General features: G+C 35.0%; 1 protein-coding gene across 3 annotated transcripts in view; it reads left to right on the top strand.

Annotated features, from left to right (window-relative positions):
- Positions 1-15,482, top strand: part of LOC102675369 (heat shock protein beta-1) — a 26,304-nt gene extending 10,822 nt beyond the window's left edge. For 2 of the 3 annotated variants that reach the window (XM_006615809.2, XM_006615811.2), the window contains exons 2-4: positions 670-786; positions 2,375-2,558; positions 15,254-15,482. In XM_006615809.2, the coding sequence (XP_006615872.1) occupies positions 670-786; positions 2,375-2,558; positions 15,254-15,448 (496 nt within the window). In that variant the 3' untranslated portion in view covers positions 15,449-15,482. The remainder of the gene's footprint in view (positions 1-669; positions 787-2,374; positions 2,559-15,253) is intronic. The other variant, XM_006615810.2, reaches the window with a different exon arrangement.
- Positions 15,483-15,622: the final 140 nt, after the last annotated feature.

The raw sequence follows: 15,622 nt of genomic DNA, 5'->3' as shown, positions 1-15,622 counted from the left end.
AGATCGCTTTTGCAAGTTGAGGAAGCAATTAAAAAAAAAAAAAAAAGCAGATATAGATTCTGAAATATCATCATTCTGACAATGACACGCTGTAAACGGTTTTTTTTTTTTTTTCAACTACTGGGTTCTGTAACTTCCAGTTCTGCTATTCTTACGCCTCTTTTCACATGTAAATATACGGAGTATAATTTTATCCTTTGGAAATGGACCTTCTTCTCCTCTTCAACGTACTGTTTCTTGGCGACAAACCGACGTACCATTCTTCTCCTCTCGGATTGAAAACAATCGTAACGCAGTTTTTTTACTATCTAAATTTTAAATTTCCAAATTACTGCGAAATTAACTCTGAATCTGATGGTAATGAAAATTAATAAAAGATTCTGACGAAGGGAGAGACGATTCTCGTTTGACGCCAGGAAGCAGTGGAAAAAATGATATTGAAAAAAGAAAAAAATAAAAGACAAAAAACAAAAGATACTTTGCCAATAACAAGTTTGCCAATAATAGAACAAAAGATCGGCGACTGAAAAGAGGAGAATAAATGCGAATTGAACGAAACTAACCACCGAAGTTAACAAAATAATAATGTCCCCTGTTCCCCCCTTGCTCGACTTCTATCTCGCCTTCTGATTGGCTCTCTGCATTGGCACGTTGGTGACTAACTTGAAGTCGACATCACACGAGCACCAGCGAACACCGTACCTCGACGACCTCGAAGAGCGAAGGTTGGGACAAGGTCGATCCTGCAGCACCGCCAACGCGGTCCGCGTTCGACAGCTTCAAAAGGTGACGCTACTGTGTAAAACACAGAAAAAAAGAAAAAAAAAAATACAAAGAAAGACCACACCACACACCCTTGATAAAACACTCGATTATAAAACTCCCTGTAATTATCCTTTTTGATAGATCTTTTTTTTTCTCTCTCTCTTTGTTTTCCCATTCTCGATGATCTGAAAGTTTGAATAAGTTTGAGAAAAAATGATGAATCGAACAATGATTCGAGTAATCAATTATCTCCAAGATTCTAATTCTAATTTAAGATTCTCCAAATATTTGAAAAAGTATAGAGTCGCTCATTTGATATCGAAATCTGTTGCTCGAAATTTTCTCTTTTCTCATAGATTTTCTCGGAATGCAAATTTTAAACGTATATTTGAAAAATTTTCTCAGATCATCGAGAAACGGCCATCTTGTCTCCGTGTGTAATTTATTTCTATCCCTCTGTATATCCTTATATATATATATTCTTTCTCACTTCTAATCGTAAGCCACCACCAGCAAGAAGCACTATAAAAGGTAACGGGCACGAGTTGTTCACGTAGATCAAGTTAACCCCTTTTGACGAAACGAATTAACCCAAGTAGTTTATAATAAATAATATCGAAGCTTTTGTGGCGGGGTTTCGCGAAAGCACAACAACCGGTTATGGCTAATTATCGAAGCTACACAGCACGCAAATTGAGCTTCTAACCTTAATTCGGTATTCATTTAACCAAGTTGAGCGCTTCAGATGCACAAGAATCTTTTTTAGCCGTCCATCCATCGTGAGCCAGTTTTTTTTTTTTCAATGTTGTGTTTGCTATGTTGTCTCTCGTTCGTTGCATCATCACCGCAATCCTAGGTAAGATTTCTCGTTTCTCTCGAACTTTGTGCACTGTTCAGGTCCACTCCCCCCCCCCTCTCTTGGTAGGCGAACTTGGTGTCTTTTGTCGAGATTTCTTTTTTTTTTTCCTTTTTTTTTTTTTTATCGTTTGTTTTCTTGTTCTCTTTCCCCCTTCTTCTTTTTTTTCCTTTTTTTTTTTTTTATCGTTTGTTTTCTTGTTCTCTTTCCCCCTTCTTCTTTTTTTTCCTTTTTTTTTTTTTTATCGTTTGTTTTCTTGTTCTCTTTCCCCCTTCTTCTTTTTTTTCCTTTTTTTTTTTTTTATCGTTTGTTTTCTTGTTCTCTTTCCCCCTTCTTCTTTTTTTTCCTTTTTTTTTTTTTTATCGTTTGTTTTCTTGTTCTCTTTCCCCCTTCTTCTTTTTTTTCCTTTTTTTTTTTTTTATCGTTTGTTTTCTTGTTCTCTTTCCCCCTTCTTCTTTTTTTTCCTTTTTTTTTTTTTTATCGTTTGTTTTCTTGTTCTCTTTCCCCCTTCTTCTTTTTTTTCCTTTTTTTTTTTTTTTGTTGTTTTTTGTCTCGTTCTTTTTTCCTCTTCTTCTTTTTTTTCCTTTTTTTTTTTTTTCTTTAATAATATAATTGTTTTTCATTCGTCGTTGAAACGTCGTTCGCATATTCGTCCCGTGATAATTAATAATAATAATAATATACGAGTTGATCGATCGATCGAACGAATTTGAATCGATAATCGAACGAATCGTGTCCTGTTCTACCTTTCAGCACCACAACGCAGAGCACTCAAAACAGTTCTCTCAGCCCCCCTCACGACTCGGCCTGGCTCGATGGGTTGAACAGCCCGCTCATTCAGGACGAAGGGGACAGCAAATGCCTGAAACTTCGATTCGACGTCTCCCAGTATACGCCTGAGGAGATCGTCGTCAAGACCGTGGACAACAAACTATTGGTGAGTTTTTTATTTTCTTCTTCTAGGGACTTTTTTTATTATTATTCTTCATAAAATTACTTCGTGAAGAGTAAATCACTTCGAAGAGCTATTTATTTACAGAGTGATTCTTGATCTTTATATATATATATGCGATAATTTGATTTTTGTTTTTGTTTTGATAACTCGTTTTTAGTAATTAATTTTCGTGTCTTGGCATGGATAGAAATTGGGGATGATTTCTTAAATTGTATCGATGTGTGTACAGAGAACGTAGAGAGGTGAATTAGACTTTCAAATCAGTTTGGGAAAGTAAGTAGTAGTTTCGTGCTAATTGGGGGAACATTCTCATTCAGTAAAAGGTTAAGTGTTAAATTCGAAGGAGAGTTCGAATCTCGTGTTCCCTTAATTAATGGAAGAGTAAGACTATTTAGAATCAAAACGTACGATTTTCGATTGCTGGTAGTGTCCAATTAATTTTTTTTCTTTTGAGAAATATTTCATTTCGAAACAATCTTGCCGAATATTTAGAAATGCATGATTGGCCTGACAAATGCAAAGTTATCGATTCATCATGGTATGCGCATATTTCGTTTTCTGGGATGGCAGTTGTTGCACAACTTGGCAACCACCGAAACTGGCCCACTATTTTACGCAATTGGCTTGTCTCGTATACGGGCCACCGTGACGACTCTTTGTCAAAAAGTTTTCCCTTACCTTTTCCCTTCCAGAACTTTGCTTTTTTTGCTCGACAAAAGTTCGAGTCAATAAGAATTTTTACGAAAGTTGTTGAAACTTTCATGATCTTCCTTAACGATTAGAGATGAGTCATTCGAAGTCTTGAAACTATCCTCGAAATTTATACTTTTAGATTCTTCTCGAGACGTTACATAATGTCTTAAAATTTTGCTAAGAATCGAAAAACATTGGGTCGAGAAATTTTCCAGTGGAATAAAAACGAAAAATCGCCTTCTTTTTTTATCGAAATGGAATTTGTCCAGGATTTACCCTCAAAATCTCGAAACTAAAAAAATTGTAGATTTTTTTCCTTCCTCAATCCAATTCTGCTAAAAATCAAAATTGAGTAGTGAAATTTTCCAGTGGAATAAAATCGAAAAACCTTCTTTTTTTATCAAAAAAATTATCGAAATAGAATTTGTCCAAATTTTTTTTTTCCTCAAAATTTCGAAATTATTCGAAAAAAAAAAAATAATAAAAAAGTTGTAGATTTTTCTCTTCGAGAGTTTTATAACGTTTCCCTGAATTCAATTCTGCTAAAAATCAAAATTGAATGGAGAAATTTTCCAATGGAATAAAAATTAAAAATCGCCTTCTTTTTTTATCAAAAAAATTATGAAAATGAAATTTGTCTAAGATTTACCCTCAAAACTATTCGAAACTAAAAAAATTGTAGATTTTTCTCTTCCTCAATCCAATTCTGCTAAAAATCAAAATTGGGTAGTGAAATTTTCCAGTGGAATAAAATCGAAAAATCTTTTTTTTTATCAAAAAAATTATCGAAATAGAATTTGTCCAAATTTATCCTCAAAATTTCGAAATTATTCGAAAAAAAAAAAAAAAATAAAAAAGTTGTAGATTTTTCTCTTCGAGAGTCATATAACGTCTTCCTGAATTCAATTCTGCTAAAAATCAAAATTGGATGGAGAAATTTTCCAATGGAATAAAAATTAAAAATCGCCTTCTTTTTTTATCGAAAAAATTATAGAAATGGAATTTGTCTAAGATTTACCCTCAAAACTATTCGAAACTAAAAAAATTGTAGATTTTCCCTTCCTCAATTTCATTCTGTTAAAAATCAAAATTGGGTGGAGAAATTTTCCAATGGAATAAAAACGAAAAATCACGTTCTTATCGAAAAAAATGATCATGGCTCCTTGTATGGTCGGGATCTGTCGAGGGTTTATCCGCGACATCTGCATATTTCGGATCGACACGAGCAGGCGTCTAGTGGGCGGGTCAAAATCACGACCACGACACGAAGAAGTATCTCTTCGTCAGCCAAGAACGGCGAACAGGAAGTGGCCGAGAATTTTTACGCGCCAGTTTACTCGCGCCTCTTTATGAACCATGTGGAACGTTCTAATTGCTCCTGTTTACGTCACTTCCCGGTAGGAAGTCGGCTCCACCGATTGAATCGGTGGTGGGCAAGAATAAGGGCAATTCTTGTTACTTAAAACGTCTTCTTAATTAAGTCAACCGCGACTCGTGACCCGATAGATGATCGTCTTTCGTTGAACCAGTTTCTGCTTCATTGAAATTTACATATTCTATTTTCTAATTTGCATACATACATGCTTAAGAAAATGTTTGAAATTTCATCTGCTAGCAAGAAGTTGTATCGATAAGTAATACGTGTTTTAAAACGCTTTTAGAATCGTTTATAAATGGAATAGAATTTTTGTAACGTCGCTTATTCAAAATTGAAGTTTATTTGGAAGACAAATAGTAGTAGATAATGGTGTAATTTAACGTATTCTTTTTTCTTTCTGGAACGATGGTGGGCCGAGAATACTTTTATCTTAATTGCTTATTTTATTTTATTTTCGTCTCCTTTATCCTTCTAACGAGTCGAATCGATTGACGACACAACCTGTACATTTCTCCTGTCCAAATATCGATCCAAATTCTCATCGCTTTAGTATAGTTTCTTTATCGTACGTCTCTTGTATATTGAAAGTAGATATAATATAATTCCAGAAGATATCGTGGGGAGGAAAAAATTCAAAAATTCTTTACAAACAAACAATTTTTCGAATTCTATACGAAATATATCGAGATGGTAGATAGAAGTGAGATTACGTTTCATCGGTCGATAAGGTATAACGACGGATGAGAAAATGGGGGGGGATGGCTCGCTTCGAAAGAAGAAGAATTTGCGCAGGAAGTCGGAGCCAGAATTTTCTCCCAAGGCTTGCGCGCATGCGCGCGCGCGTTTCTCCTCTCTGGCCGGCGTTCTCGTCGACCCGGACGGAAATAACTCGCGCCAAAAATAAGTTTACGCCGCTCGTCACGCCGCGACGGCTTGGAATAATGTTCGGCCATTGTGGGCGCCCTATCATTCCTTGACAATATGTCACTTTTGTCCTTTCGTCGACAAATTTCAGAAATATTATAATACTTATACATGGGAATCAAATCTCTCGAATTTATTCATTCGATCGTAGACAATCTCGAAAAAAAGAAAAAAATGTGAAAATTAGAATTCTTGAGAGCAAGGATAAATTGTCCTTTATTCTCAATCGATGGAAAATACTCGAGAGAGAGAGCAATATATTAATAATTATAATTATTCGTAATCCTTTTATTATTACGATATTTCGTAACGAATGGTCGAAACTTGGATTAGAAATATATTTTTGAAAGTATGTATAAAGAGATAAGGCAAAGGATTGCGCGCAATACGAAATAAGCAAGCTTTCTCGGGAACGTAAAAATCGAATACTACCGTTATGCAAATGAGCGTTAGAGGAGGGTCGTTGTACCGCGACGGTCTGCCGGAGTGTAATGGAAGGAAGATCAAAGTAACGGAGAAAGATTGTGTATATGTATATATATATATACATATATATGCACACCTAGGAACAGGGACGGCTTTATGTTCTGATTTTCTCGCTAAACAGTCAGCCCGCCGCCCCTGATAAACCTCGACCCTCTGTTTTTTCGCTCCTCGGATCGAGACAATTTACAGAGACCGACGTTATTAAGGAGTCTAACGTGATTAATTTTTACTTCTCTTCTTTCTTTTCTTCCCTCTTAATATTCTCTCTCTTTATTTTTCTCTTGCTGATATTTAATCGAGACACAAGTATTATTATTAAAAAAAAAAAAAAAGATGTATCAAAATACAAATTATCAAAAAATAATAAAATTTTAATAAAGATCCAGATAGATTAAATTCAATTGCAGATAACGTTTATTCTTTGTTAAAAATCAGAAATGGCGCAAAAAATTGTAGATTGTCTATTCTAGAATTTCATTCCACCTTATTGTATAACGCTTCGAATACCTCACGATCCCGTTCCATTACTCATCTCTCGAACGCAGATGCTGTTTTCGGTAACGAGGCATGAATCGATCTTCCTTAACCGGTCCCGCTCGAGCTCGAAACAGATTGGCCGTCGTTTTAATAGTGGTCAAGGTCCTCCGTGAATTCAGGTCGTCTCTCCACCCGATATCACGGCCCTTAAAGGGCTGCTCCAAGGCCGCGTTCCGAAGGATGAGGCGAAGAATGCGATCTCCGCGCATTGTGCGCCACGCGGATGACGTCATGCGCCTCGCTCGATAAAGTAGCGCGGTTCGGGATAAGTAGGAGCGGGGACCGGTTTGTTCAGCGGTTTTATTTAAACGAGCAACAAGGCGGTGCACGACGGCCACTTCGATTACGAAACGCACGTTTTCCCGTTTCAGGCAACTGGGTCGCCTTCCACGAAGAATAGACCGGATCGATTTTCGATCTTTATCGATGCACCTCGGTTTTGACGCATGGGCTCGATGTGGCGTGTCGAATGGAAACGGGTGTTACTCGTTCCGATTGAAACTCTTCTCACTTTGCCATTATGATTTATCGAATGTTGTCTGAGATGACAAGGAAAGGATGGTTCGTAAACGTCATTGTATAGGGTTTTTTTTAGTGGTGGGGATGTACTCTGTTGGTAAGAAGTTTTGTAATGAGAAAACGTTCGAGGATATTATTTGTTTCGAAACGAATCGAAGAATTTAAGTCGTTCAGTAAAGTTTCGAGTAACGTTTCTGGCAAGTTGTATTTTTTCTTTTGCCAAAATGTAGACCGATATGCTAAACATGTTATCCATTTCTATTATTGCCAAGTTATATCGGAGTTATTTCTAATTATATTGAGAATTACGTTTCTCATTTGTTTCAATATATTTAGCATGCGAAGAAATTGCATGAAGTTGTATTTGCGATAAAATATTAAAAAAAAAAAACATTCAAAATTTTTTCAAAGGAGGATCTTTAAAGTGATATTACGTAACAAAAAGAATACATAATTATTTAAAATTTATATTTATTCTACGATAACAAATTTTAATTCAAATGACACATTTATATCGTTCATTCTTCAAAAGGTCGACTTTTATGGTTCTCAAGGGTTGGTCGAAGATTCGAGTCGCCGATGAAGTTGTTAAGAAAACGCAATCGTTCCTTTTTCGGTCAAGGAGAGTGTGCCATTAGATGGCTCGGAAAGGAGCCATCGCATTACCATGTTAATTAATTAACTTTTTAGAGGTTTGAACTTCTGTTTTACGCATCGTTGTATCATTCACGGAAAAAAGATGGGATCGTAAAAATTTGTATGGCTATATTTAGTTTATGAGTCACGTTGATTGGCATTTTTACGAAATTTTCGTTTCTCGAACGATCGTAAAATTTCGTTTTTTTTTTTTTTTTTTTTTTTTTTTTTTTCATTTGCCAAAAATAAGCATTGGGAAATTTTGATGATAAAAATGAAATATTCCGAAAGTTTGCATATGATGTAATTATATGCAAACGAATGACTCTCCGAAAACCATTTAAAATATTGATAGAGTAATAAATACATCCATATTTCTTTTGAAAACAAAAATATATATAATCGATAGTTGAGCGAATAGATGCTTCGACACGATTATTTTTTTTTTTTTTTTTTTAATCAAAAATCATTTCGCAAAATATTCCAAGAATTCTTACCTTGTTGAAGATGATATTTATTAACGATTTTAAAAATTTGCAAATCTTAATCATTTTATCTCGCGCGATAAATAATAATTTCAAATTTAAATTTTTAAAATTATTTCAAAGGATGGAAAAGATAGTTGGCATTGTCGAAATACTTAAAAATATTTTTATTTCAAAATTTACTCGATTTATCGATAAATTTCTTCGATATAGATAGAAATCGTTCCAAAAAGCATCGAAGATTCATCCGGTATCGAGTTTATCCATCGCCATGGAACTTAATAATTCGCTTGTGAAGTGTCGTTAAAGCCGGTTGGCCACACTTTTGCGTAATCCTCACGGATCCGGTAAGACGATCCTCGTGTTGGAAAGCTTAGATCCGCGGCAGAGTTGAGTTACCAGCCACATCCATTGGCGTCTCCCTTCGTAACTGCCGTTTTCCCCCGGGTTTCCCTCTCTGTCTAGGGTTACCTGCGGCTCGCTCGCTTTCCTTTCCTTTCTTTTCGCGCTGCTTTCCGTCTTTTACGGGTTGGCGCCCCGATCGATATCACCGCCCGGCCAAGAAACAACACATCTTTCCCCTTCTCCGGCTCTAATACGAAACCGACGATTCCATACAAAATCTTACTTTTATCCTTGAACTTTCGTTCGAGTCGAAAAATATTTTTTAATCTCAAATATGAGTGATTGTGTTGAAAAAGTGTGAAGAAAAATTATTATTTATCATCTTGGATAAACTATTCACCTTGCTCTCTTTGAAAAAGGATGCTCAATATTAAACGAGTGTGAGTTAAGTGAACGCGATTAGTTGAAGTAAAAAAAAAAAAAAAAGAAAAAGAAAAATCGAGTCGACGTGACTTTCTCGTAGTATCTCGGTCGTTGATAAGAAAAAAAGAAGAAAAAAAAAAAGCGTTTCGAGTTCGCGCTAATTGCGAGAGAGCTAGGAGGAGGGAGCGTCCCTGGCAAAAAGAAAATGCAGGGAAGAAGAAGCGGCCGTGTGCGTGCAACAAGTTGCAATCTCCAATTACAGAATTATTTTAATACTCGGTTTCCGCGGTGGTTGGGTTAATCGACGTCGAGACCTGCGCTTTCACGCTTATCTTCGTCCGACGCTCGAGCTCTCGAACGGATCCTCGAGCGGTGGGGAGAAAGGGGGGATGGGCATTATCGCCGCAACGCGCTCCATTTACACGCGTATCCTGCCTTTCACGAACTCGATCGCGCGTCCTTTACAATTTTCATCCTTCTCCTTTCGATCTTGCTTTCTCTTCTTTTTTCCTTCTTCTTCTTCTTTTTCTTTTTCTCTCACGCTTATGGATGAGAAGCGGCGAAGGGAAACCGCGCCAGACTGGTTCACCCGTTCCTCTTATCGACTGAGAAAACCGCGATTCTACTCTTGCTCTTCTTCTCTATTCGCCCTTCTCTTCTTTTTCTTTTTTTGTTGTTGATCTCTCCGGTTGTTCAGTCTCAATCAGTTCCTGATTCGATTAAAAAAGTTTTTACCCGAATGATGTTTTAATATCGATGGAACGGATAATAAATTCGAAAGAATCGATCGTTTTTTCTTTCAACCGAACGTTCAATATTATTTTTCATCGATTTTATTATTCCACAATTATTTTTCATATATATTCACCAGGATTTTTACTTATATTTTCGACGTTTCGTTCCTCATTCGATCATAATAAATCTTCGATCGATGAAACGAGATCCCTTCTCGTTGCACAACGGTTCGATTCGGTAGATTAGTAAGTGAGAGCAAAGTACCTCGGCTTGCCGCAAGGTTAAGGCCATGTTATTTGGTTCGTTGGCAAGCGGGGAACGCGCGGACAGATTGAACTGGTCCAAGAACGTCGCGGCACGATTACCCTTACCGACAGGGCCACGAGCCGAGAGGCGAAACGCAGCAGCTCATTAACGCTCGTTCCCGTAACGCAATTAGCGCCTGACCTGCCTCGCCCACCCTTCGAACGCGTGATCGGCGTGCCTCGTCTCGTTCCTCCTCGTCTCGCGCGATTCTTGGGCGCGGTCGAACGCGTCCTCCACCTGTATTTTTTTTTTTTTTTTCCTTCTTTTTCTTTCTCCCAAATTACATTTCGAGCTTCGAAACGATTATTGATATTTTATGGGCTGAGATTGGAAAGAGGCGAAATTCGATCGAATTTAACATGTTATCGGTGTGATATATTGTAGTGTTTGAAGTTAAATTTAGAACGATGGAAGGAGGGAGTCCAGCGTTTGCATAATTATCATTACGATATAAACAAGTGAGGATAGCGTTTTCGACGAGTGTCGTTTGTTATCGCTTCGCGTTTTATTAATAGGAATTTAATGGAAATTTTGCTCGTCAAGAAAAAAAAGAAATGATAGGAAAGGAAGTTTTAAATATAAGAAGCGAAAGATTGTCTTGTGAAAATTATAAATGAAACATCGATGCTTATTTATTATGAAACGAGTCTTGGAAACGATCGCCTTCGTAATCAGGCTACTATTTATGAGTTAAAGAGAACTAATTGCATTCATTTCGCGTGACGAGAGAAAGAAGTTATAAAAGTTTCCCATGTAAAAAGCAGAATCTTCAGAAAATAATATTTTCTTGCGTGTGTACAATTTGATGATACATTAAAGCATATATTATTGTTATATATTTACTCAAAAAAAAAAAAAGCAAATTTAACTCGTTACGTAGCTTCAAACTGTATAGAATCTTCACCTGCGTCGATCACAATTTTTAGGTTATGAAATTCTCGAACCAAAACTTTTCCAACGTTTCACCTCTCAATCTTAAATTTATATAAATCGAATTTACATAACGCTCTCGATGAAGGACTTCTCTCCAAGAACGATATTAATTAAATTTAATCACCGCTGGAACAGCGAAATAAAATCAAAAAAAAAAAAAAAAAAAAAATCTCTACTTCGTCGTAAGAATCGAACTTATTATAAAAGATAATGATGCACGGGGAGATAATTGCTTCGTATTCGAGATAAATTTTTCCAAGCATTCATCTAAATGCGTCGATGACATAGGGATACTATAGATTGTTGTGTATCGTTGTGACGTAACACGCGTTAATAAGATTCATTTATACGAAAACCCGTAAGAAACGGCCTGTCATGACACAATATTTGCATGGCTGGTGGTGCTCGAACGCAGTTATATTCGACGCTCGTCTGATGCAATGTCTATTTTTAATATGCGTCTTCGAGCATATTAGTTAGCCAGCGGATAGCTAGTTGTCCGATTTTACGAAACCGACGTGAACGAAATACCGAAAAAAAAAAATATCGATTTCGAGTAACTCGATCTTTCGTGTCGGCCGAATGTGACCGAGAGATGCGAAGTGTTTCGTTGTTGCGGAACGAAACGATCGAGTTTTTCGATATTATTTTAATCGATATAATTTTATCTCGCGAAAATAATAAATTTAATCGAAATATAAAGCTCAAAATTAATTAATTAAAATTTAAACCGATATAATTAAATTTTATAAAAAATTTTTATATTAATTTAAACAAGCAAATTGATAGATTGTTTATTTCTTCGATGGAAAGATTTACGATGAAAGATATTCTCAAATTCTGGATGCTGAATTACAGTTCATTATATCGAGCGATTTATATATTACGAGTATTACTTATTAGCATGTTTAATTATTAAATTATAAATCTCTAAAGAATTAAAATCATCGAGTAAGAGATTAAATAGATAAGAGAAGAAAAATTTTCTTTTTCCAAGAGACGCACGCGGTATGTCGCCGATTCCATTCATCGATCTCTGTTTTCCTGTTTTGAATCAAGTTACATCGCGATAGCCAAATTATTCCCGAGCGTAGGAGGGTAAATCGCATATTCCCTTATGTATGTTCCGAGTATATTTTCAGATGGTATCTGAAAAAACATTTCACGACACCGAACGAATAAAAACGAAGATGGTGACGGATCACGCGATGCAGAAAAGTTGGGGAAACTTGGAGCACCGTATTGTACGCCAGAAAAACTAACGATAATGCAGGAATAGTCTGTAATTAGCGATAATTTGGCAGAAAGGAGGTAGAATCTAGGAAAGCCTGTTTCGAAGATAAAATTTAGACGGTGAATTTCTCGATGAATTTTTTTTACCTTCGAAGAAATATTACCATCAGAATTAAAGTAAATTAATTAAATTGATTGCCACGAGATGGCACTAATCTCGACTGCAAGAAGAGAAGTGAATGCACGTGTGTTACAGAGCAATTTTTATTTTTAGCAATTTTATCTTGCATTGTCCTTTTTTTTGTTACAATTGAAAGTTTAAGATAAGATGAATTTGACAAAAATTTTCATTTGTAAATTGTGATGTTCATTTGTAATTGTTCTCAAAGTTTTAATATTTTGTGTTAATCGACATTGATATCAGTGTTGTATCGTTAAAGGACAATAAATATTGAATGTGGGTGAAAATGTATTCCGAAAGTCATGTACGCGGATATCGGTTAACATTGGAAGATCGTTTCGATTGCCAAACAGTGGTGAAACGTTGGCAGACGAGGTGAGCTCATTGCAAATGCGGATGCTTGGCAGAAATATCTTTGAATTATCGTAACAGGTGGTACAATTTGTTTCTCGAACTATAGTGGCATACAAATCCTGGAATCTGTCTTCCAACCTTGTGATTATTATCTTTTTAACAGATCGTTTCGATAATAATTTTTAACGTTCAAGTTTGCAACAGAAAAAGTTGAAACTGATTGATATATTTTGTAAAATATATGGAACATTTCTTATGCAATCATTTAACGTGAACACTTTTTGAAAAAATTACAGTGAAATTTCTTAAAGGGAACAAAATTGATATCGATTGTAACTTCCACGTGATTGCGAGATGGCCTAGAAATATTCATCGTGACGAATGTTCTTTTTATTTGCTCTTATTGCTTGCAATTTTTATCGGTGAATCGATCGTTTTATCGTGGCATTGCTAATTTTCTATACCTTTAAAAAACTTTAAGTTATGCGAAGTTTATCTGAACACGATAAAAAAAAAGAAAAAAAAAGAATCGTTTTTTGCTTGCGATAAAATTAGAAATGTACAGAATAATTTATTTTTACTTCGACGCGTAATTGATCTTTGTTCTTAGAACTTTATCTTTGACATTTTAATCTCAAAGACAGTTAATCCTTTACCTTTAACAATATTTCTATATTCGAAAGTGATTACTTTTAAATGAAGAATATGTTATATATATATATATGTGTATAAAGATTAAACAATTTTTGTCACGAATACATTCTAACGAAACGAAGAAGAGATAGCTCGAAAGAAGAAGAAAAAGAAATAATTATTTCGCAAATATTGATTTGGATATTTAGAGGTCGAATTCGTGGCGTCCTTCTGCCGCCATTTTCTACTGCTTATTTTATTTCTCCCTAGATTCTTCCCTCCTTTTATCCTTGCACGCCATCTTTTATCGCGAGATACTAACCAACTGATTCCGGCCAATGAGCTTCGTAAAATATCCTCGTATTCCGGCTTTATCGCCGTTCTCTCTCATAACCTAGTTTCCCCGTATATCCATATTACTTGACGGGTTCTATATTTCACCCTTATTCTCCTCGCCCTTTCCGTTTCTGGGGACGTTATACGAATTCGTGTACGTGTGCAGAATTCGTTGAATTATTCAACGGGGAATTGTATACATACGCACGATTTTTTGTGAGATAATGTTCGTGGATTTGATATTTTTTGGTCATATGGAAAATGTATTTATTATATTACACATAAATTGTACACTAATTGGATAAAAATTTGAATTTCATTCCTTTAAAAACTTTCTAGAAATAATATGTACATAAAAATTGACATGTGTAATGACAGAATGTATATGTATATCTCCATCGAATTGTACAAATAGTAATGCAATTGGAATACATTCTTTTGCATTTAAGGATGAATCACATATAGTTTAATTAAAAATAAATATTCTTGATGAGAAATTAAACTAAATTTAAAGTTTCTTATTTTTTTTTAATAATTTTTTTTAAACAAGAGCATATATAATAGTATTGAAAATCATTTAAGAACATTAAAATTTACTAATTGAAATGAAATATCACAACAATTTTTTATATCACACATTATCTATTAATATCTATAAATATCTATAAGATATGATCAATTTATATTTCTTTACTCTCAAATTAGATACATTTTTCTTTGTTTTTATATTTTTTAGGAGACTTATCAATTGCTTTAAAAGTATATTTATTCACTTTTTATGTTTACAATATTGATAATATATCTGTATATATATTTGTCTGATGCAAATTATCGACGGTATACATCATCACGCGATAGAAATATGAGCACCTTTGCATTTTAAGAAGATAAGAAATTTGCCGATGTATATATATTTCTATAAAATATGTTGCTAGTACGTGCCACCCTTGTACTTTGAATGTTATCGCATTAGCTGACCACAAGCAAAGCAATGTCGATGGTTTTTAACATGCAGCTCGCGTGATCGTAGAAATGGGTCTGTCCTGGCTGATTTATTAATACGGACACTTAATCGAACGGACGACCTGAATTCTTGCCCTTGTATGTACGAAAAAAAAATTGATGCATTCTCCAAATGCATATTAATCAATCTATCTTGTTTCTCTAAATTTACCAAAAACATTTTACTATTAGTATTGTATAATATTTTTGATCAATATTTTTGACGTTAATGAACTTTTATAGATATATTTCTCTTGTAAAGTTCGAAAAAAGAAAAAAAAAAATCATCGTTCATTTATTATATATTTCGTCCTCCAATAGAAAATTTTTTTTTCCTTTATTTCAGTGAAAGTTTTATTATATTATTTAAAGTTTTATTGGAATTATTGTAATAATATTAAGATTAAGATGAAGAAGAATTATACACGAATTTACGATATATTGTTACGAATATGAATTCATCATCGATTGTAGAAAATTATAATTCTAAAATTATTTTTAATTTTTAAAGCGTTTCATTCAATCTTTTTTTTTTCAGGTCCATGCAAAACACGAAGAGAAGACAGAGAGTAAATCGGTGTACAGAGAGTACAATCGCGAATTCCTGCTGCCCAAGGGAACCAATCCCGAAAGTATCAAGTCTTCGTTGAGCAAGGATGGCGTGCTCACCGTCGAAGCTCCGCTTCCGGCGATTGGTACAGGCGAGAAGCTTATCCCAATTGCGCATCAGTAGATGCCCAATCGACCAGTCGAACGCACGAAAAAAACGAATTTTTAAAATCCCCTTCGAAATTCCATCATTCGCGTATCCATTAGATCGCTTCCTTCCTATCTTTTCTATGTGAATCCATCAATTCCTGTAAAATCCACTTTTTCTTTTTTTTTGTAATTTTCCTTTTCTTCAAGT

This window comes from Apis dorsata, unplaced genomic scaffold (genome assembly GCF_000469605.1).
Source record: "Apis dorsata unplaced genomic scaffold, Apis dorsata 1.3 scaffold_236, whole genome shotgun sequence".
Taxonomy (NCBI): Eukaryota; Metazoa; Arthropoda; class Insecta; order Hymenoptera; family Apidae; genus Apis; species Apis dorsata.
Note: the sequence above shows the minus strand (reverse complement) of the source record. Positions and strands in the feature narration are given on the sequence as shown.